The 18,459-nt window shown below is 41.9% G+C and overlaps 1 protein-coding gene across 3 annotated transcripts in view; it reads left to right on the top strand.

Moving 5' to 3' along the window:
* ARHGAP40 (Rho GTPase activating protein 40) overlaps positions 1-17,976 on the top strand; it is a 46,547-nt gene extending 28,571 nt beyond the window's left edge. For all 3 annotated transcript variants that reach the window (XM_054845361.1, XM_054845360.1, XM_054845359.1), the window contains exons 3-15: positions 2,477-2,697; positions 5,894-5,969; positions 6,561-6,712; positions 7,320-7,485; positions 7,818-7,909; positions 8,029-8,106; positions 8,374-8,533; positions 9,265-9,347; positions 10,440-10,646; positions 10,914-11,054; positions 12,774-12,934; positions 13,941-13,996; positions 15,253-17,976. In XM_054845361.1, the coding sequence (XP_054701336.1) occupies positions 2,477-2,697; positions 5,894-5,969; positions 6,561-6,712; positions 7,320-7,485; positions 7,818-7,909; positions 8,029-8,106; positions 8,374-8,533; positions 9,265-9,347; positions 10,440-10,646; positions 10,914-11,054; positions 12,774-12,934; positions 13,941-13,996; positions 15,253-15,359 (1,700 nt within the window). In that variant the 3' untranslated portion in view covers positions 15,360-17,976. The remainder of the gene's footprint in view (positions 1-2,476; positions 2,698-5,893; positions 5,970-6,560; positions 6,713-7,319; positions 7,486-7,817; positions 7,910-8,028; positions 8,107-8,373; positions 8,534-9,264; positions 9,348-10,439; positions 10,647-10,913; positions 11,055-12,773; positions 12,935-13,940; positions 13,997-15,252) is intronic.
* The last annotated feature ends 483 nt before the right edge of the window (positions 17,977-18,459 follow it).

Genomic DNA, 18,459 nt, shown 5'->3' with positions numbered 1-18,459 from the left:
TAGAAAGTAGCTTTTTCCTGAAATACAAGCAGCAATGGTCTTTCCTTGCTCTCTGCTGTTTATCCAGCTCTCTCCAGGGTCTGACTGTACAGCAGACTGATAACGTATGCGTTCTGTGCGGTAGTGCCACTAAAATATCTGCAAGCATCCTTATAGCATGTAATCATGTCTGAGAAGTGTCTGCAAAGAGTGATTCTTCTCTACCTTCAAAAACTATATAGGAAGTTGTGCCTAATGTTTAGTCTGAAACTGTAGGACGCTTAGCTATACTTTAGGGTTTTTTCAAACTAAATGCGTTATTATGAACGTTATTTTTGGCTAGCTTATGGTTCAAGTAAGTTTTTGGAACTAGTGTTCTTTAGTTTTACAAATTTAATCCTAATTGTGCCCCCCGAAATGCTGCTTGTCTGGAACTCACAAGGCAAGTCTTAGCAGCTCTCTAGGCTTAAACCTGCAGCTCGGCTTCTGTGAACCTCTCCGTTCTGACCTGTTTCTCTCTCTGATTTCCCCCTTCTCCCCATAAATAACCTACTTTACTCGTTTCCTTTTGCGTTACTGGCAAACATGACCGGGCCAAAAATATTAAATAAAGGAATGAAAATCTGGTGCTTTGGCATCAGATGGGGCAGCAGGCTCACACGGATGTCCGATTTGGGGCCTGCTGTTTTGTATTGTGTATTAGATTAGTTTCCTGTTATGACTGGAATTGGGTATTCTCAAAATTTGCAAGCAATACACTGAACTTCCTTTAGTTCCCAAAGACAAAATAAAGCAGAAGTCTTTTGCACGCTGTGCTGCTGTGAAACCATGGATGTAGGACAAACACGTACAGTGAGGAGTCGTGAACAGGAGTGTGTAAGCAGCTGTAACCAAGCGAGTAGTACCAGGAGGGGTGCTCTTACCTGTTAGCTTCTGTAGAACCAGACATGGCAATGACCAAAACTGAAGACCATGTTAGGAAAGCTAGCCAGTTTGCAAAAAGGTTTGTTAAAGGGACTTCAAGTCTAGCTCTATTTATTGCTGTGCGATGCTGAAAAAAGTTCTGTTTCATTACAGCACAGAGAACACAAAGAGCATGCTCTGAAGGCTGGAAAGAGTTTTAATGGAGTCACAATATGTTTTTGCAAGTTGTGTGAACACAGAATTTTCCCCAGAAAAATTCTATTATTTAATCTCTCAAGAAGAGCTGCATGGCTTTTTTTATTATTGATGCAGCAATAATAAAACTTTGAGCAGCTGTGGTAACTGAGGAGATATCAGCTTGCGTAGGAAAGGAAGAGTGGGAATGAGCTATTCTGTTTCAGTCAGTTCAGTTGTGCTTTTTCTTTTTCCCAGTATAACCTTTGGTAGAGCCATACTGGAGCTGCCTGCAGTGAAAGAAAGGGGTACATAGAATTGAAAAGATAAAGGCTTTGTGGTGTTCACTGTGTTAAAGTTGAAGCCACCTGCTAAATTGCTTCTTTTATCCTTGGATTTCAAGTAGCTGCCTTGCTCAGGGCGCTTTCTCACTTGCACAAAGGGTGCATCCCATAAGGAAAAAAATTGTCTTTTGTGTTTGAAGTGCAACTTTTATATACTGAAGAATGAAGTGGAATTGAGCTTGTTTGAGTAATGCTGCTGTACTGTCTCCAGGCTTCTCACACTTCATTCTGGAACTGGAATAGTCTTTAATTTTAGTGATGTTCTGTATAGGCACAGACATAAAGTGAATCCACAGAATAACATTTTTGCTTTTGTTGAATGACTGCACGGATACCAATCCACTTAAAAAGGTAAAGAATAGGGATGCTGCATACAAATAATTCTGCAAGTGTATTAAAGAAAATACATTTGAGTCTATCGGGTCAGTGTCTAGATATTTAAAAAGAAGAAAAAGTTGTTGATACGTAGGCATACATGTAGTTAAATAAAAATTAAAAGAAATAGCGAAATAATTGGGAAGAGTGCAAAAGCCAAAAGTGCAGTGTTGTATGCTGTGACTTCCCGCACACCTTTTGTCCATTCCCAAAGATGCTGGAGGATCGGGTGTGCTGCGGAGGGAGGCAGCGCCAGTCATTCTGAGCTTGCTGCGCACTGTTGCCTGCTGCCGCAATTCCCCTTTGCACAGGCAGCCTGTGGAAAGGCAGATGTAAGCAAGCGCCTCTGACTTTCCTCCCGTGTCCTGTGAAAACCCCCGCGGGGTTCGGTTCCTGTTGCAATCCTTGTGCTAAAGACCACGCAGAGTCACGCTTGTGCCCAGCTTCTGAGGGAGCCTACGTTCCTGGCAATACCCATGCCTCTCTAGTTTTTTCTTCTCTCTTTCCTCACCTAGGGTGAGGAGAAAGGAGTCCGTGGGCAGTTGTAGCTGCCTAAAGTGCTGCGTCTCCTCCGATTTCACCCTGATACCCAGCTGGGTACCTGGGAACAGTGCTTCAAGCACTCCAATTGCTGTTATCCTTTCTCTTCTCACTCGCCCTTCTCATCCCTTGCCTCGCAGAGGGAGAAGCTGAAGCCGAGTGGCTCCAGGATGCAGGTCTGTCCGACCTCCTCGGGGACCATGCCTCGGAAAACGACAACATCGTGCTGCTCTCCACCCTGACCAAGACCCAGGCCGCTGCTGTGCAGCGGCGGTTGGATACCTACTCCCGCTCTCGGAGGAGGAAGAGCAAGCATCCTGTGCGTGATGTCAGAGACATTTTTGGAGTGGTCAGCTCCGAGGTATGTTGATTCAGTGGGATCTCCTGAAAGACTTTGTTGCGTTGTGGTAGCTGACTTGGCTTTCTGAGTCTAGGGCTACTTTCATTTCCAAATAGATGATGTCATCTTTTGAGCTGAAATGAAGCTGAGATTGTAGAAATTCTTCATCCAGGTTGCAGCATTGAGAAGTTGCTACAAAACCTGCAGATCCATAAGCTTCCTAGAGACTGCTGGAAGACTTCTGTGTAGTGCCTACAGCACTGCAGCCTCATGGAGCACTGGTATCGTTTGGAGCCCTCTTGTGTTTTCTTTATTCCAGTGACATGTTAAATCATTGTTAACGGGAAAAAAAAGAAAGAACTTTATAAGTTCAGTTCTGATAAGCTGATCTTGTACAGCTGGTAATTCTAGAGAAATAATAGCCACTGCTTCTTTCTTTTTTTTTTTTTTTTTTTGCTAGAGAATACATGACCATTAATTTTTCAGCTGCTCCTCTTCTGATTGTGGCCACAAGATAGACCATCCTCAGTTTTTTCTAGAGGCTGCTGGAAGGTATCCCAATCAGGGCTCCCTGTGACTTTCTCTAGTTGGTCAAGTGTCTAGTCAGAAGGTATTGAGCTTAACCAAAATCTACTTTTTTAAGTAGCACAAGATCCTTGCTGTCTACCAGAACTGAATACTTCTTTTTCTCAGCCCGAGCATCTTTGAAACATCTTTTACTATAATGAGATGAATTATACCCAAATAATCCCTTGCATGCCTTAAGGGAATGACACTACGAGTCTGCAACATTGCTGGAAACTGCTGTGGTTGTGGTGTTTGCACCTCAACACAGGGCAGTTACAGATTGCTTCCTTACTGTGAATTGCACTGAGAGTTGTGGTTGATTTGCTTTTGTAGAGCATTGTTTGCATTCCTGCACACAAGTGGGTGACAAAAAAGATGACATTTCTGAAAGCAATAATGCTGCAAGCTTAAGTGCCTCAACTGAAACTCATCAAGTTTTTAAACTTACAGATTAAATAGAAACCTGTTATGTCTCTTAAAATAGTTTTACCTTCTACTGTATAGAAACAGAGACTTGCAAGCTCTTAATCTTATGTGTCCACTCACTAGGTCACTAACATTTGTATTTGATAAGCAACTGAGATAAAATCTGATGTTTTAAAGTGACATTTTGGTATAATGAAGGCATGTACAAAGATGCTAAAGCTGCCTGTTTAAATTGCCATAATTTAATTGGAAATGAAAACTTTTTCCTCACTTAGTTTGGGAAAGATCACTGAACTCATTTCCAATAACTCTGCTGGAATTATTCATATTTGCTTTGGCTTAATTTTTTTTAAAGCTTTGCAGTTGCCTCTGAGATCTACACTTTTAGTGGAGGTCACTGAAACAGAAAACTGTTGTTTTTTCCCCCCTCTCTTTTTTTAAAAAAAGTAAGAAAATGTATTTTAAATTAGTCCATTTGTCTGTCTGTTCCTTCTTTGCTGAGTGGCCATGAGCTTAACTTCTGTATTCCTTGCTTGTCTTTTACAGAGTACACAAGGGGTGGTGTTTGCCCTCTTTATTTCATGGGGGGTGACTGATGCTCAGCTTAGGCAAATTGAGAGCCATTTCTATGTAAAATGGTAAAGTTCTGAGGTGTTAGGATATGACACTGGATGTAGGCACTGAGCAGAGGAAGTCCTTTACCTTTGAGTAATTCCTGGCACAATCCCAGAGGGAAGCAGGCTTGGTGGTTAATTTTGCATACTGGTTTGCTGTGTCATCCCAGTTTCAAGCACAGTTTTGGGGCTTTGAAGGACATATTCAGGAACTACATACCAAAACAGGTCTGGTGTTGCTTTAACACTTTTTCAAGGCATGTAGAAAAACATGATAAATCCCTTATGGCACAGAAGGATATTTGAAATTTCCACTTTGTAAGCCAGGAAACAGAAATGCAGAAAGGTAAAGTTGGGGTTTTCCCCCCACAGTCCCAGAGCTGGAACCCAGATCCAGTGTCTGTGTCCTTACCGCTCAAGCAGGTTTTGGATGCTTCTTTTTTGAATGCTTCCCTCTACTGACTGCTGTCTCGGCACGCTGGGAGCAGAACGTTTGAATGGTCTCTACCTATGGAAAAACTGTGTGTTCAGCAAATTGAGCTTAAAGCTAATTCAGTTCAGCTGTGACTTGAGTGGAAGCAGTTCAGCCTGTAAGAATGATGTCTCAGAGTAATTTAGATTTTTATTTCCATCAGTGTTTCAAGATGGAGTTGCACCTCTGGCTCACCTCTGTCATGAGCTACTCTCAGGCATCAAAGCTGTTGGCATTTCTATGGGAACCTTTCTACATGCTCCCCCTGTGTTACTGTTCAGTATGGCCTGTTTACACAGCGGCTGTGTCTCAAGATGCTCTGGCATTATTCAGTGTGTAATGTGGGATTAAGCCAGATGTTGAATGAATTGGTTCTGCTTTCGTGGCAAGCTCATCAGTTGTGCCCCTGCTCTAAAAATACAGTACGTTTCCTGTGCAGATGAGCTGTTTTGTCTGTTTGCAATGATTTTGCACAGGTTCCTTTCAACATTCAGTCCCCCATCCACAACTCCATGTCACAAGCATGTTCTCAGAAAGATGCTAACTTTTGGTAATAGAATAAGCTTTCCTTTATTCTAACTAGTTCTAGCAAAAGTAAGGTTTTTATTAGCAGAATTGCCTGCCAAGTGCCTCTTTATACTTGTAAAGATTCATGTCTGTCTCTAGACATGAAGAGGCAGGTTACTGTGAAGCCCACGAAGGGAAGCTTTTAGGTGCCGATGTCTGCTTAGTGTGCTCTTTCTTGTGAGAGATCTCGTGACCACAGGCAATGGCTAGGTCCCACGCAGCTTGGCTGGCCCACTGTTTGTTAGCTCCTCTGCATGAACTAAAAGGGGCAAGGTGACTGCTGATTTGTGTGAGAGGAAGAATTGGCTTAATGACGTGCAAATTTATCACAAATACTCTCTATGAGATAGTCATCTTTTCTCCACCTGCCTGCCAAATCCTCTAATTACAATTCTTAATTTCAGAGTAGCCTTATAGCCCTGAGCTTGAGCAGCATTTTCTTAGGCCGGCAGACAGTGCCAGGTGTGGTTTTGGGTTTGGTTTGTGTTGGGTTTTTTTCCCTGCCAAAATCAGGTTGTCTTATAATAAATTCTGTTTTATGTAGGTAAACACGTTCTGGTTTCTTTTTCAGGAGACAACAGCAGAGAAAAAGGAGTCCAGCCCAGATCAGTTGTGGCACAATCTACGGACTTCAAACGTACAGAGAAGTAAGAAGGAAGTTTTTAAATGTAGAGTAGGATTGGAAAGGGAGTAGGATCTGAAGTAGGGCTGGAACTGGAAGGGAAATTGTACTAATCTAGGCTCTGAAATGCTGGCTTTGTTCGTGGTGTTTTTTAGTTTGGGTTGGGTTTTTTTTTTTAAATACATGGTTATCTGCAGTTGTGGATTTAGTAAATTTTTCCAGGCTCTGGTGGTGTTAGGAATTGCTGCTCAAACTGATAACTCTAACTCTTCAAGAAAGCAATTACAAGATGGAAATAAAAATCACTCTAGCGAAGATCATATGGTGAAATCCTACAAATGCCATATGCAATTCTGTAAAGAGAAGCTAGCCATAGGTATGTCATTTAAATTAAGTCCATGCTCATGTCTTACCAGTGATCTGGTGATTGTGGCTGTAATGTTGTGGCTTTAAGCTACTAGTCAGGCTTAGGGCTGTGCTATGATGACACTCTTTTCAAATTATTAATATAGTTTTTTATTAAAAAAATCTGTCTCAGACTGGTCTTTTAGCACACTTGTTTTCTAAGCTTCATCTTTTTGGTTTTCTGAAATTCAAGACATTTTCTCCTCTGTAGCAGAAACCCAGGATTACTCCTGCACAGTTCGAAACCCTGGAAAAGAGGAGGTGTTCAACATGGATGTTGCCTACTCAGAGCAAGCAGCTGTCCTGCTCAAGGGATCGTTCCTGTCTGAATCTAGGAGATTAAAGGATGGAAACACCCTAACTGTAAGCACTGAAGGATTTTTTCCCATTAGAATTTATTAGCTCCCTTCTTGTGTAGAGGGGTACAAGGCATTTGGTTCAGCTCTATGATCAGTGCTTGGAAATGTCCTCTATGGATGGTGTTGGAATAGTTGGTGTCTAGTAGGTAGGTATTATGCGGTGTTGAGCAAGGATAACTTGTGTAGTGAGGGATCAAAAGAAGTAGTACTCGTGTGAAACTAGCTATTTTGATTTAAATCTGGGTTATTTCTACTGAAAAGAGGAGGATAACTGGACTTTCTTACTTGTAACGCTAAGAGTTTCCTTCCTCGCAAATGACTGGACTGCTTCCAAAGTTCAAGTAGATTAGGGTGGGTATCAGGCTGTCTTTAATTTAGATAAATTGAGATCTCAAATACAGTTAAAGAGCAGTGCTGAAAAGGGAAAATATTTATTCAGCTGTGGGTTGAGTAGAAGTAGGAGTAGTTTGGGGCATTCGTCTGGTGTTGAAAACAAGAGAATGAGTAGATGCCTGGTTATGGCAAGGAATGATAAAAATGCTGCAAAACTTGATGCCAGTGAGATTAGTAATGATACTTGCACTGAACCTTGTGTGTGTGTTTTCCCTTAGAAATTTAAGATCCCCAAGGGCAGATTAGGAGTGACCAGGATTGGAGATCTATCTGCTCAGGACATGAAGAAGATCCCCACACTGGCCCTTATTGAACTAACAGCGCTCTGTGATGTTCTGGGCTTTGAGCTGAAGAGAAACAAGGCAGCAAAACTGAAAACAACAGGTTGGTTGTATTTCATCTTGATTTTTAATTTTTTTGGGGGTGCATTTTTAAATCAATCTGCTCATAGGTTTGTGTGTGAAGTGTTAGAACAGAGAGGAAAAGAAACCTTGTGACAGGTGGTTTTCCCTTAGTCCTGGAAGTCTCCTGGATCACAACATCAAGACCCAGCACCACATTTATCTGTCAAATGCACTTGTCCTGTTAACTGTTCCTCTCTTTTTATGAGTGTAGGTACTGGAGAAAATGAGTCCTCTTAGTCTATAGTGCTGGATATATCCCTGACACCTGTATTAGTGGAGATACAGACTTATAACATGCTGTTTCTGTTGTAGAGAAAAGACTCTTTGGAGTGCCACTCAACACCCTGTTGGAAAATGACCAAAAACTGCTCCCCAACACCAAGGTCCCTCTGTTACTCCAGGCAGTAAGTTATCTTCTGGTTTCATTTGCACCTCTGATCCTCAGTCAGGAGGCCTGTGATGAGGAAGGCCTGATTTCTCATCCTCTCTGCCTAAGAGCTTTATTTTTTTCCCCTTTTAATAGCTGTTGTCCTGCTTGGAAAAGAGAGGACTTGAAACAGAGGGCATTTTGAGAGTTTCTGGGTCGCAGACCAGAATCAAGGTATGAGATCTTTAGTAGTGTTCAAAAGTACTGGAGGTGATCAGGGAGAATGTTGCTGAAGCAAGTATCTAAATAACTGGAATTGCCTCATCTCCCTTCCCAGTACAACTGAAGCATCCATAATAGCTGGGAAATCTGGGAGTGTCCGCTGTGAGGGTCTCTGCGCTCTTTTCACTTGATGGGTTGCCCTCCTAGTGCTCAGCTACAGAATTTCCCTTGTATTTGCTTATTAAAGCATGTAATAAATTCTTTTTTTTTTTTTTATAGAGTCTGGAACAGAAGCTAGAAAGGGATTTCTATACTGGCCTTTTCCACTGGGATGAAGTCCACCAGAATGACGTATCAGGGCTACTGAAGAGATTCATAAGGGAGCTGCCGGCCCCACTGCTGACAGCAGAGTACCTCCCTGCTTTTGCTGCTGTACAAAGTGAGTCCCTGCTTTGGCTCTTTAGCACCGGTTTGCTGGTTTGTGCGTTTCTTGCAAAGCTCTGCTGGTCGTGGGCTCTCCTGTCGGGTGTGTTGGGAGCCTGTGGATTCCATGGGAATGCAGAGCACCACATGAACTATAGCCAAACTCAGTGTGCTGGGTGCTCTATGTGCTATTATGTGTCAGCCAGAGAGTCATAGTCACTGCTGCTTGGTTGCATACGTCTTCGTGTAGGAACACTTTCCTGGAGTCTTAAATTATGTTGTGTCATTTGAGGCTGCAAGGTTGCTACTTGATAAATAATGCCAATGCTGTGGCAACTGGCCACGGCGCCAGTCTTGGCTTGCCTGCAGGTCATGCAATGTTCTGCAAGAACCTTATTTTGAGGTTAGTGCCTCAATAGATGGCTTGAATGTGTTAAGCTGACTGTTTAAGCGCATAACTTTTTTTGTAGAAGAAATGGGGAATAATGGAGTCTCCTGATGTCCTTCAAGGGCATCAGACTTGCTGGTACACTGTGTACTCAGAAGACTGATTTCTTTCAAAAACATAGGTAGTTCACCTCATAAGGGTTGTATGAGCTTGATTTACTTCTGTAAAACAAGGTCTCTAATCCTAGATGACAAACACTACAATAAGTACTTGCCTTATTCCTTGGGGGATTGCCATGCTCAAAAAGAAGAGCGTCAGGAACATGAATCCTTTGTCCTGTTGTCACTCTCCCTCTCTAGATATTCCAGACCTGAAGCAAAGATTGCAAGCTCTAAACCTCCTGATTCTGATTCTGCCAGAACCCAACAGAAACACTCTAAAGGTAACTACCTGTTCTGGATTTAACTGGAAAAACATGATCTCATTTCAGGATTTTTTTGAAGGCACTCTATCAGCTTTTGTAAATAACATACATCACACTATTTGGTTTCATCTCACTGACTTGAGAATGGAAACCCATGATGGAGGGAGTGGGCAAACCTCAAGGCTGAGCAGTGAATATAAGCTGTAAGCACAGTCTGCCTTTTGGTGCAAACTTAAGAGCAGTAGGAATCCATGCGGTCTTGGAGCATCCTGTTCAGAAACATGCTCTTACCCTTCAGTGGGTTAAAGCACTTCACTGCGGAGTGAAAGATGCATAGGTCTTCCATGGTCTGTGGGCATGCTAAGATATAGGGAAAGAAATTCAGTCTCTTGATTCATCATCTATGAAAGATAGTTTCAATTTGAAAAAAAAAAAAAAAGCTACTAAGCTTATAACTTCCTACCCTTGTCTGATCAAAAGTCATCTCAAATCCTTCCACCTACTATGCTGATGGGATCGGCTTTGCAGGCAGTGCACAACCTCTGCCTTTCTGTGCTTTATAAGAACTGTAGTGATTGCTACTGCTGCTTTTTTTCTTTTTTTACTCCTGAGTAGTTCGGCTTCCACGTAATAAAGACAAGGCTGCCTTAGCACCCTGCAAACATTATTTAGAGTGCAGAAATACATAATCCAGCCAAAGATCATCTATCATGAGTCATGGCTTTGGTGGAGGTGTGAGGCAGATCATCCAAAAGGGTTTATTTTTCCACGTCTGGGAATAGCTTTGAGGGGATACTGGGGGAAGGGGGGGTCATCTTTGGATTCTGTAACTTTTACGACTGGACTTTGTGAATTGCCACCTGCCAAGGAGTAAGAGCTCGACTTCCCACACAGATTCTTGAATACTGGACAAACTGTATCAGTGCTTGGTATGGTTATTTGTTGCTATCCTAGTATTAGAAATTGCTCACTGAACTTCCTGACTGGAGAAATAGGATTTGCTCATGCATATGAAGAAAAAATGCTAATTAAATGATCTCTCCAACAATTGCCACAGTAGTTTCTTGAGGACTATAAGTAATGGATGTCTTTATCTTCCCCCTCTTTTAGGCTCTACTTGAATTTCTCAGCAAAGTAGTTGCCAGGGAGAACAACAACAAAATGAACCTCTGGAACGTTTCCACGGTCATGGCCCCAAACCTCTTCATGCACAAGGGGCTGCCAAACAAGATCCCCGAAGGGAAGGAGAAGCAGCTGGCAGAGGGGGCGGCTGACGTTGTGCGGATGATGATCCATTACCAGGATTTGCTCTGGACAGTAAGTTGGCAGGTGTTTTGCGGTATGGTGTAGCAGTGTCTAGGTCTGCCTAGAATTGGAATAGGGGAAGGGATAGTCTTGGAAATTTCAGAGGAGTTAAATGTCTGTAGGCAAAACCTCTGGCTGAGTTCCAAGACTACCTGTTTTCAATGTATATGGATATTTTTGTCTATTCAAGGAACTTCATAAAGTGATATTTAGGTTCTTAAATGGCATCCTAATGTCTGCTCGATCTAATCCTTATCTTCTTCCTTCTTCCCTTCTCAGGTCTCCTCTTTTCTGGTAGCTCAAGTGAGAAAACTGAATGAGAGCAATAGCAAAAGGTACCAGTTTTGTGACAAGCGAATTAAAAATTTGTTGCGGAAGATTCATGCAGATAAAGACAAAGTGGAAAAGAACCAGGGAGAGGTGAGTTAGGGCTTGGAAAAACTGGGCCCTTTCATAAGTGTCAAATACTTTATCATTGCAAGTGCTTTCTTGAGAACTTGGAAAACTGTGAGGAGTGATGCTCTTTACAGAGCCAGAGGGAGAAAAATCTGCAGAACCACAAGAAACAGCTTCCCAGACCCTTTTGGCCAGGTTGTGGTGAACACTGATCCCAACAGCCAGAGTACTAAATACATTTCAGGCTACAAAACGCTTGGTTAAGATCCCGCGTTGTGGCGGGAGAAGAGGGAAGAGACGAGAAGCAGAAATGCTGGTCTCTACCTCACACAAAGAGCAGAATTCACGTGGCTCTAGATGCTCCATGTCTTTAGACAGATATGTCTGCCATGACAAAGGCAGGCTTGTTTTCATGAACTTAAAGCAAAAATTTAGGCTATTACAGTAGTGTAAAAGTACATTTTTGATTCTCGTTTTCTTATTGCTCCATAATGCTGCTGATCTGTACGGGCAGGTTTGAGGATGAGGTTCTTGCCACTTAAAAGGAGAGAACTAAGTTCCCTCATAAACGAAATGGCTCCACTCCTCCTTGTGTTGGTGGAGACTGAGATTTTTTTAGACAGACATTACTATCACATCTATTTGTGTATTAAAGTTGGGAAAAGATCTTTGGAGTCATTCTGCCTTGTTTTGGTTGCCACTGTTAGTTAAGTAAGTGTAGGTCTGTGGCAGCTAAATTACATCATGCAGTGCTGGATTTTAAGTATTGCATAGCAGTGGTGGTGCAACTGGGATGCTCTAAGGACACGAGCTGGATGGACTCTGCAGGTAGAACGAATACTTTGAAAACTTAAATCTGCAGAACTGAAGAAGAGTTTGTGTTCTCACAAGCCAGTACATCCCGTGCCTTTCTATATGAGTTGGGATACTGAGATGACATCTACCTAAAATTTGGCTTAAGACCGCATGTCACTGTTGAAGGTGCTCTCATTTCAGAGAGGGCAACCGCTGTTTAGGCAGTCAAGCAGATGACCCCATGCTTACAGCAGTGCTAATAGTACTTACTAATGGTCTCGGTGTTCAGCCTTGTTTTTGCAAAAGATTTGGGTTTGCAAAATGAACTTGCTGCAGATGAGACCCCATTAGAATAGTTCAATGTTCTCCACAAAATTTCTGAGAAGTTACTTTGTGAAGGAGTTGATGAAAACAAAACAAGCTTGAGAAAATAGCACTTGAACTCTGCTCTGTGGTGTTTCAGTGCTGCTTTTTTTTTTTTTTTTGAAACTACTTTTCTGAAATTCGGTAGTCTGTCTGCAATTCAACTGTCTAAACTCCTTTTCCAGTAGTTTAAATGAATTCCAGGCAAGTCTATCAGACTTGGGCAAAACAATTTGTCACAATTTATTCTGACAAATCCGATTTTCATCTGAGCTTGTGTTGCTTCTAGTGCCAGTGCTGTATTTGAACAGCAGAGAGCACCAGCGCACGCTGATGGAGAGCGATGCTTTTCTCCCCAGCCACAGCACTGAAACGCAGATGATTTATTTATAATGCTCACCTTGATGCTTCTCTAAGCTTCCAGTCTGTACTATATGTGAGATATGAAACAAACCTAAATTCTCTGAACAGCTGCCTGGATAAGTTTATTTCTTCACACTCTTTGATCTCTTTTGAAACTTGATGTTTTAGCTGGTAACAAAGTCTGTCTCTAAGCACTTTCTTCTTTTTGCCTGCCTTGTTCAGCCTTCCAAGATTGTGAAAGTCCATGCTTCGCTTCTCCTGAAGGATTCGCTCGAGGTGCATTTGAACAATGCAACCAGAGTTGCTGATGTCTTGAGGCAGTTTCAAAAGAACCTGTGCCAGAATGGCTGGAATATTGTTAACACTGTCAATCTCCTCAAGTGGTAAATGGCTTTTTCTCTGCTTAAAAAAAAAAAAAAAAAAAAAAAAAAGAAAAAGTGGTCTAGTTGCTGTTTTCTGTCTTCTGGCAGAGCTGATGTGGTGGCACAGTGAGTTGTTAGGAGGCTGTTTTCTGCCTCTCTGTTCTAAGTTTTGGAAATAATGTGTTGGATGGGGCAAGCAAATGTTAGTTCAACTGAGTGATTCCATTCCTGTGCTCAGGAGGTCAGGGAGTCCCCTCTGGTTTGCTGGATGGTATGTGAATTTTAGCAGCCTTGCTGCAGGGAAGGGAAAGTGGAATGACATTGGCCCTGCAAAACAAACCCTCTCTAGCTCCTCTGGAGAAAAACATCACCTGTGAAAATTACTTGCCTGGAGTAGTATTTCCAACATGTGTAGGTTAATGTAGGGGCTTCCTAAAATAAGGGCTGCAATTCCCTCCTGTGGTCCAGTGGTGAATTGCTGAAATAACAAAAAAACCCAAACGAGCAAAAGAATTCCTGTGCTCCTTTGTCACCAAGCCTGCAGACCATATTTAGTAGGTAAACTGCTAGCGCGTCTCCTGACTGTGATTCTGGGCAGGAGATGTCTAGCCAAGGAGGGTGGATGGGGAAGCTGGCTGAATATGGGACAGCTGGGAACTAGAATCTGACTAACAAGCTACTACAGCTGCTGAAGTCTTCCTGCAGATGAGCTTCTCTTGAACAGGAATGCTGCCAATGAACTTTGGTATTTATGCTGTCTTCCTATTGAAAAGTTAGTGTTTGCATGTAGTGTTCTTGCTACCAGTGAGGAATATCTGCCTTGTTTTCTTTTTTTTTCCAGTTTTGGGTGTCCTTTTCGACAGCTGCACTGTTCAGGAGGATCAGCAAGGTCTCGGTACCATGGCCTGTAGCTTTCTTGACCATTGCTGGCCTCTGAACCATAAACAATTTTGGGGAAGAAACATTACTAAACTGCATAACTTGCCTTTCGCAGAGCTTTAACTTCAATGTGGTTTTCTTTCTCCAGTAACAACTCGACGGAGTGCACAAACTTGCTCCTGTATGAAGTGGGAGGCAATATTGGTAAGTGGTAACTAAAATGAGGACTCTGATATCCAGTTTTTTATGCTTGACTTATCTTATGAGGGAGTTAAATAAAGGATGAGATTGGGAGGGGTCTTCAGAAGTTAAAAGTCAAATGAACAAGTGTGGGTTAACCTCACCCACAGCAAAGAGCACCTGTCAAAGCTCATGTGTCTTCCAGCCATCACTGCAAAGCCTTTATAGTGCAAGTACGTGGGAAGGTTGAAGCCTGGGCTTCCAAAAATACTTAACATGAATGGATCTTATTCAGAAGCTGCCTGTCAAGAAAGGTGGAAACTCAAGAGTCCAACAGTCTTGAGGTCAGAGGTGTGCAGTTTCGTCCATCTTAAAAACAAACCAACCTCCCATTCTTTAAACGTACCATGTTAAACTCCCTCTTCCCTCGACGATAAAGCTTCATGTTTGGAATTAAGTGTAGAACTTCAAACCATAAACTATGTTCACCTAAGTAAAGAACAACTTCATTCTATGCCAGTATAGGCTTTTAATTGTGTGCTTCTTATCTGGGCTTTAATTAAGTGTGGTATGTTGGCACATGGCATCGGTACTAATGGTGGCCAGCTCCAGGTATGAATTCTGTCTGCCTTCATCAACTTTCTGACAAAAGAACCCATACTAACTTGGGTGGAAGTTTCTCAAATTATATAGTTAAACAAATGGCTGATGTTCGTTAGTCACTGATTTCCACTCATCAATAGGGTAATGTCATCAGATGGAGATGTAAATAATAGGTTACCAGCAGCAGAATAGGGGTGTCTGAAAATGGAAAGGGATTTTTATGCCCTGTTACAGCTGCTTCTGGAGACCGTCAGTTACTGGAGTGCTTTGGCTGCCTCTGGTATTTCTCTGAGTAGCGTCTGTAGAGGAAAAGCTCTGTCATTGGAAACAATTCAGTATCTGGATTTGATCGCTAACGTGTTTCACGACAGTTTTCAAGTGCTAACGTTATTGTGTATTAAAGTTAGAGTACCTTTCCACAAAGGTCAAAGCTTGGGCTTAGTATAGTTTAAAGAAACATACATTAATTTTAACATAAATAACTAGAACTCTTCCAGATTTGTGGAAACACTTCTGAATGGTTGTCATATTGAAATTAATGTAAACAAATACCAGTTGTGGGGTGGGTTTGTTGTTTGGTTTTTTTTTTTTTTGGGGGGGGGGGCAGGGTGTGACTAGAAACTATAGGACTAATGATACGAGAAATGCTTTTTTCTCTGAATCTCTTGGTTTGGTAGGTGAACATTGCCTGGACCCAGACACTTACCTCTTAGACTTGTACCACGTCAATCCCCATGCTGAGTGGATAATTAAGCAAAACCCATCATATCCTCGGATGTTCTAAGGAAAGCATGAGCAAAGCAAAGCATTTGGTGGAAGTTTTTGGAAGGCATGGAAAAGCTATAGAGATGTTCCTGGTATAGTCACAGACCGGACAATGCTTGTATCTTTGAAGGAAACCCAGCTTTATTTACTACTTCCATGACAGCTGGCTGTGAGAATACGCGAGTCTGAATGCTAACAGGGGTGTTGATAACAAGCAGCAATTATTATGTAGCAGAATTTGCAAGGGATATGATTCTTCTTAAACAAAATAGCCCCTCCCCCCAAAAAAACAAACCCTGCAATCAAAGCTACAGCAATTGTGCAGCAAAGATGGAACGTAAGAGGAGAAACGTTGTCTTGAAGATGGTAGAAGACATCTGCTTCTTCTGTATTTGCTCTTTCTTTTGATCACATCCACATTTTGGAGGAGAGACAGCCAAATGCTGCAGCGGTACTAATGACATCCCTTTGGTAACATCCACTATTGACTGTTGCACATCACCAGAAGAAGTTGTGATGCTGGGTTTCTCTAATAAAATGCTGTTATTTTCTTTGAAGAATGAAGAAGGATGCTTCCAGAAAGTCCAGATGGGATGTGAAGCCAACATCCTGTATCTAATGACTACAGTTAAATACATTTATGCCACACAAGAAAATAACTGTCCTTGGAAAAAAGTATGGGATGGACAGTAGCCTTTCAAATGTACAGTTTGATAGGAGAGATGCCTGTCCCATACAGCTCTGCTGGTAATGCAAAAACAAATGTACAGGTTGCTATTGATGATGGTAAAACATGCATTTATTTTGCTGGACAACCAATATATCAGTGGATAACCAAGGAAATATTCTGGAGTTAATTTGAGGTTAGTAATCTGACCTGGCCACATGAACTAAACTTCTTTTTGGAAGACTCTGTGTGAACATGTCTGTTTAAAAATGAAACCAACAAACAAAAAAACCCCAAACAAAAGACACCCCCAAGATGTGCAGCAGCTGAAATAAGAGGTCCGTGTCTGTATCTGGTCACACAGTGGGTACTGAACTGAGCCTTTACCGCTCTGACTGCACGTTCTCATCCCACACAGCACAGTGTGATCCCTGTGGTCTGGAGAGACGAGGGTAGAGCAGAATGCTTGCACCTCGCATGGCTGCATGATCGTCATACCACCTCAGCTCAAATTCGACTGCGCTTGTAGAAGAGGAGTGCAGAAGTATTGTTTTCCTTTGTGGTGATGCTGAAATACCTCAGGTGAGGGAACCTACTATGCAGTTACAGAGGATGGAACATGCACCGTTTCTGAAAATCCTGATGTCTTTTTTTTATATACTATTTTTAAAGACTGTTGGATATTTATTCATGTGGCAGAAGCAGGGCTGCCCTGCAAGCGTATACTCAAAGTATTTCATTTGCCAAGTTTTTGTCACTATAGTGCAGCTATCTCCAGTATTATTTCTTTTGTTTAACTGAATTTGTTTCCATTGTAGTCTGAACTTTTCCTCCTCTGTTCTTTTTGTTTCCCAGGCTGATGTGTAGCTATCCCTATTCATTATCTCAAAGTCCCAGTTTCTGTTGTAAGGGCACTTCATTTGGTTTGCCTGTCTGTGTGGTTAAATTCTCTTGGTGGTTTAGATCCTTGAGGAACAAGTGAGCCATAGTCCATATTCGTTCTAACCTGTTGTGAATACCGCGTGAGTGGTGCTGATGTCTTGAAATGACACATATATTAGAGCGTCTGTCTACTTTTTTTGGTTGAGATGATGCAGATGCACTGACGGGTGGGATCATCTTCATAGCTGTCCTTTTAAGAACCCATAATAGAAACTTGCAAAAAACCCCACCTCTCAACCCTAACCCAGAACCCCAATGCCATGACTTCTTGAGGTACCTCTGTTTTATAGAGCTTAAACTGTGCCTAAAAGAGCCTGATTCTTATCCTTGAGGATGGGTGCTCTGTGTCTCTTGAAAGATCAAGCTGCTTTAAAATCGGGCATTAAAAATTGAAGGTACCTATTCACTCATCACCTCTGGAAATCTTTATTGCAGTGATGGAACTCAGCAAAGAGCAAATGCCAGAGATGTGATTCTGTAAGACATACCTAACTCACCAAGGTATCAGTGGGAGAGACAGAAAAACCTGTTCCTGCTCAGAGATGCTTTGTAACCTAAGTCGCATCCCTGCAAATTGCATAACACTGCATTTTTTTTCCACCCCTCATATACTGGATGTTTTATTCAACATACTGGTTTCCATGCATATGGGGGGGGGAAATGCTACATCACTGCTTCTGTAGACAACAAATGAGTGGGTTTTTTTGAACACCAAATAATGTGAATCAGTGCTGTGAAAAACAAGGTTGGTGGGAGATTTTCGTGAGACAAATATCAGTTCTCAAATCTGAAAGGAAATGTAAAGAAAAAAGCCAAAACAAAACAGCAAACATCTCTTTCCAGATGATGGATATGCTTTTATATTTTTCTTTCCTATCTTTGTACCAAAAAATAAGTATGAATTTTTCAGTCACTGATGTGCAACCTACTTCTGAATGCTGGCTTTTAATAACTTTTTTTACAAATTTTTAATTCTGTATTTAAAATTCATTTATTCAATGAAACAATAAAAAAAAGTGAAATCTCATGGCTCCAGTTTCATTAGCGGCTGAGAATAAGTTATCACAGTAAATAGCACCACATCTGTGAATGCCAGCAGGATTTGCTTCATGCCTGAAGAGCGATGTGCCTGCGGTCTAAGTGAGCTTGACAAGAGTTTCTTCCTCTTCAGACGATCCTGTGGGGTTCCTGCAAAAGAAGGATCCAGGAAGAGGAGGTCAGTGTTGGGTATAGAAAGCCCAGAAAAAGGTTGACAGGGGGCTGAAGGTCTGTTTGTGAGCACCAGGGATTAGTGACTGCTGAAGGAAGAGCTGTTGTTAAAGATTTAAGCTTGAGGAAGGATGTCCATGTCCCCTGAGAAGTCCCCTTCCCACCCCCTCAGTCTCTTCTCAGTTGAGCTGTGCTCAGTGGCGTACGTCCTGGCAGGACTAGCCAAGTTGGCCAAGAATAATAGGAATCCAGCCTGAATCTCTGGTTATGTTATGACTAATATTTCAGTGTTCAATAGTCA

This window comes from Grus americana, chromosome 17 (genome assembly GCF_028858705.1).
Source record: "Grus americana isolate bGruAme1 chromosome 17, bGruAme1.mat, whole genome shotgun sequence".
Taxonomy (NCBI): Eukaryota; Metazoa; Chordata; class Aves; order Gruiformes; family Gruidae; genus Grus; species Grus americana.
Note: the sequence above shows the minus strand (reverse complement) of the source record. Positions and strands in the feature narration are given on the sequence as shown.